Here is a 4,416-nt window from a genome sequence, read left to right as displayed (position 1 = left end):
GACGAAGCTCTGATAAAGTCAAAAACATAGACATTGATGTGATTCATTATTCATTTCTGGGTGCTGGAGTTATCAATATATATAATTTTCTGTGTGACAGCGCAGGACAACAAAGTTTAAAGCACATTAACGACTTTTTGTTCAGCAAATAGTAATAAAAGAAGAGGACCCCGTCTAAGGTCACGCGACAACGAGACACAATCAAAAGCCCTCGCTCAAGAAGAAGAAAAAAACGCCATCCTTTCTGCCCGCCCGTACAGATAGCTCTCATCTGAAGTCTTCAGGTATAGTTCGTTCAAGCCTTCTAAACCCCAAGTGCCGCACCTTACAACCAGGCCATGGACCTCTTGCTCCCGAAACGACTGGCCGGGGCTGATCTCCGAACAAGTGAATCGTTTGACTGCGAAGAAGGCTTCGGCGACGGGCCTTTCCAGAAGAGGACGCTCCTTCTGATTCTTCTGGGATTCTTTTCAATTAATACCCAAACCGCCGTTGTGCCCCTCGTCACCGGTGACGTCGACCATTGGTGCAAGCCGCTCGCCGGATTCAACATCTCTGCTGCCGATTGGAAGAATATCGCCATTCCGACAGAGGCCGACGGACGCTTCAGCCGCTGCCGCGTCTATGAACGCTGCAAGCCCCCCGTTCAACCCAGCAGTTCCAGTGAAGATGGGAAGATTGGCGCTAGACCTGCTGAGGCCGGCTGGTGGTACAGCAGATGCTTCCTCGGCGAGCGTGAGCTCGACGACACCAACGACACAAGCGACGCACGCTGTGACGAATGGGACTACGACGTTCGGGCGGCCGAGACCAGTGCGGTGAGTTATTGGAATATGGTGTGCCACCGACGTTTGCTGCCCGCAGCCCTTGTCACTCTGGAGAATACCGGTTCTGTCGTTTCGCTTACCCTGCTCGGAGCGTTCGTGGACTACGTCAGCAGGAGAGCTATGCTCGTGGGCTCCGCCGTGGCGGTGGTGACTTGCACGTTGTGCACCATGGCTGCGACGAGTTACGTGAGTTACGCTCTGGCACGTTTCTTTAACGGGGGCATCGTCGCCGCATACGCGGTTTTCGCCTTCCTAATCCCATTCGAGGTGATGACACACACGAACAGGCCACACCAGGTCCTGTTCATGGCAGTCGTCAGTGCTGCGATAGGCGAGGTTTGGAAAGTCATCGTCAAGTCTATGGTCGTCGACTGGCGTCTGAAGCAGGTCATCTTCCTTGCTCCGATGGCTTTCCTGCTTCCTGCTTTGTCTGTAGCAGGAGAGTCACCCCGCTGGCTTGTCGCCAAAGGAAGGCTGGACGCGGCAGAAGTAGTCATGATGCAGGCTGCCACAACGAACAACTTTCCGCTTGCGGCCACCGCCTGTCTCGTGCGAAAACTCAGGGAACAGGTCGAGAAACGCGCGGGTCAGCAAGGCGCAGACAAAGACGACCTGATCGACTGTCACTCCCTCCGACGTCGAGCGTTGGCCATGTTCTCTGTCTGCTTCTGCATATCGTTCGCCTTTTACGTCAGCGCTCTCTCGACGGCACGTTTGGGGGAGTTCTGGATCCCGGGCCTCACGGTGGTGGTCACGCTGTTGTCGTATGCAGCTATGCACTTCCTGATAACCGGCGTCGCCCTAATTACGGTACTTACCAGTTGCTTCATGCTGATTGGCATCATTCAATGCGCGCTGAGTATCGCCGCTGCCGCCGCGGGACTCGGCACCGCCACCAAGGTATTGCTCGTAATATCCAAGGGTACGTCAACTGTGATTCTCATCCACTGCATCACATACGTGCTGGAGCTGTTCCCGTCGGCCGTACGGGGTGGCGCAATCTGCTGGGCGCTCGCCAGTGGACGCGTCGCGGCCACGTGCGCGTCCATGATTTTCCTCCTGAAGCCAACCGGACGCGAAGAAGTGCTCTTTGCCGTGACGGGACTGCTCCTCTTCGCCTGTCTGCGTGTCATCCGTGCCCTGCCACGCACGACAGTGGTGGAGGAAGCGAAAATCGTGACCAGGCTAGCTTCGGACTCCACCAGAATGACCTTGGACCACATGAAGCAGACCCTGGTTCAGAAAACTCAAGAAAAGGCGCTCAAGCCTGCATGCTCGGACAGCTCCAAGTCATCCGGCAGGAAGAGAAGTAAAAGCCGTGCCAGTACCATTCTTGGCAGTACGAAGACATCCCGTGGCTTTTGCACCGACGACGTGCAGAAGTGACAAGCAGCACGAAGATTGTGCGCACCCTATTGGTGGTGTCGAGTTCTCGAACTTTAGGCAGCTACCTCTAATGTGCTCATATCAGTTTTAAAGCAGCTGTATTAAAGTAGCCTTGCCTTGAATCTAAGTTTTCAGAAAGTAGCAGTTATTCTCTATTTCTGTATTTTTCATGTATGTTTAATATGTATCTTATTCAATTAATGACCTGCAATATAAAGTTTTGTATTGAAAGCGAATGCGTCCAAGCTCTGGTAGATGCCGTGTGTACTTCTCCATAATATAAAGCCATGTAATCTTTTTAAAGAGACCGTCTCTTTCTTTCTCTCTCTCCGTGAGACAACCACTACAGTTTGTCACTGAATTACAGGCGCAGTGGGAAAGCTGCGAGGCAGCACGTTTCAAATAGGTTCTACCAATTTGTAACAGGTGTCCGTAACATAAACCGCCTTTTTCCCTACGCCTCACATGTATTGTAGACTGCGTCGTACTCCACACTCCATACTTCCATTGCCCCCCTGATAAGGAGTCCTTGCTGAGCGCGATTAGTATTCTGTTCGCAGCTAACCTCTTTCACATACCTGTGACCCAAGTTAACTACTAGCTTGAGCCACTGGGTATATGCCAGAATAAACTTCATGATGGCTGCTGCCTCGCTTAGTTCTAAACTTCGGTCACTGGGTATACGAGGTATACAGGGTATATCAGAGGTACGGGTAGCGCTGCACAACCTCAACACCCGTTCAGCAGCGGGCCCAGATCTCGTTACAAACAAGATGCTACGCAACCTGGACGACGCTTCGATAGAAGCCTTAACCCATTACTTCAATGAATGCTGGTATTCGGGCAACCTGTGTGCTGCATTCATGGACAACCTTGGCCTGAGTGCCCCTCACGCAATTAAAGGCGTCCGACACCAGCACCATATCCTAAGGGTACGCCATCCCCCTTCCCTCCAACCTGCCTCTAACCTTCGATTACCCCCTACAGATGAAGGGTCATTCTGCTACCATGTGCCCATACGTCTAGAAGTGTCTGTGAAACATCACAAGTAACACCCTGGACTGAAGGTGGCGACATTAGTCGACTATAGCAATCTATCTTACGATTGGTGTATAATTGGTGAAATGTTTTATAAGGTATGATGAATAACGATTGATTGAATTTATTCACCATAAAAATGTTTCGATAATATATTTTATTGACGCATCTGAATCGCTATAGCTTCATCCATTATGACGATCATTGTGATTATGATGATGGAAATAATGCGATGAGGAAAGCTGTGATCACCAAAATTGCATAGTGTTTATTGAGTAGATTGACGAGCTGTCTTTAATTGCTATATATACATTTCTTCGCATACATTTTCTTTATATACACATATGTACACATCTTAGTTGAAATCAAGAAAAAGAAATGGGCATGGGCAGGACATATAATGAGGAGGGAAGATAACCGATGGTCATTAAGGGCTACGGACGGGATTCCAAGGGAAGGGAGGCGTAGCAGGGGGCGGCAGAAAGTTAGGTGGGCGGATGAAATTAAGAAGTTTGCAGGAACGACATGGTCACAATTTGTACATGACCGGAGTAGTTGGAGAAGTATGGGAGAGGCCTTTTTTTTTGCCCTGCAGTGGGCTTAACTAGGCTGCTGCTGCTGCTGCTGCTGCTGCTGCTGCTGCTGCTGCTGCTGCTGCTGCTGCTGCTGCTGCTGCTGCTGCTGCTGCTGCTGCTGCTGCTGCTGCTGCTGCTGCTGCTGCTGCTGCTGCTGCTGCTGCTGCTGCTGCTGCTGCTGCTGCTGCTGCTGCTGCTGCTGCTGCTGCTGCTGCTGCTGCTGCTGCTGCTGCTGCTGCTGCTGCTGCTGCTGCTGCTGCTGCTGCTGCTGCTGCTGCTGCTGCTGCTGCTGCTGCTGCTGCTGCTGCTGCTGCTGCTGCTGCTGCTGCTGCTGCTGCTGCTGCTGCTGCTGCTGCTGCTGCTGCTGCTGCTGCTGCTGCTGCTGCTGCTGCTGCTGCTGCTGCTGCTGCTGCTGCTGCTGCTGCTGCTGCTGCTGCTGCTGCTGCTGCTGCTGCTGCTGCTGCTGCTGCTGCTGCTGCTGCTGCTGCTGCTGCTGCTGCTGCTGCTGCTGCTGCTGCTGCTGCTGCTGCTGCTGCTGCTGCTGCTGCTGCTGCTGCTGCTGCTGCTGCTGCTGCTGCTGCTGCTGCTGC

General features: G+C 52.4%; 1 protein-coding gene across 1 annotated transcript; it reads left to right on the top strand.

The window, feature by feature from the left end:
* The first annotated feature begins 338 nt into the window (after window positions 1-338).
* LOC139050314 (solute carrier family 22 member 7-like) lies at window positions 339-2,213 on the top strand. Its single transcript, XM_070526547.1, has one exon. It carries the CDS (start codon window positions 339-341, stop codon window positions 2,211-2,213), a length of 1,875 nt encoding a protein of 624 aa, XP_070382648.1.
* The last annotated feature ends 2,203 nt before the right edge of the window (window positions 2,214-4,416 follow it).

This window comes from Dermacentor albipictus, chromosome 10 (genome assembly GCF_038994185.2).
Source record: "Dermacentor albipictus isolate Rhodes 1998 colony chromosome 10, USDA_Dalb.pri_finalv2, whole genome shotgun sequence".
Classification (NCBI taxonomy): Eukaryota; Metazoa; Arthropoda; class Arachnida; order Ixodida; family Ixodidae; genus Dermacentor; species Dermacentor albipictus.
Note: the sequence above shows the minus strand (reverse complement) of the source record. Positions and strands in the feature narration are given on the sequence as shown.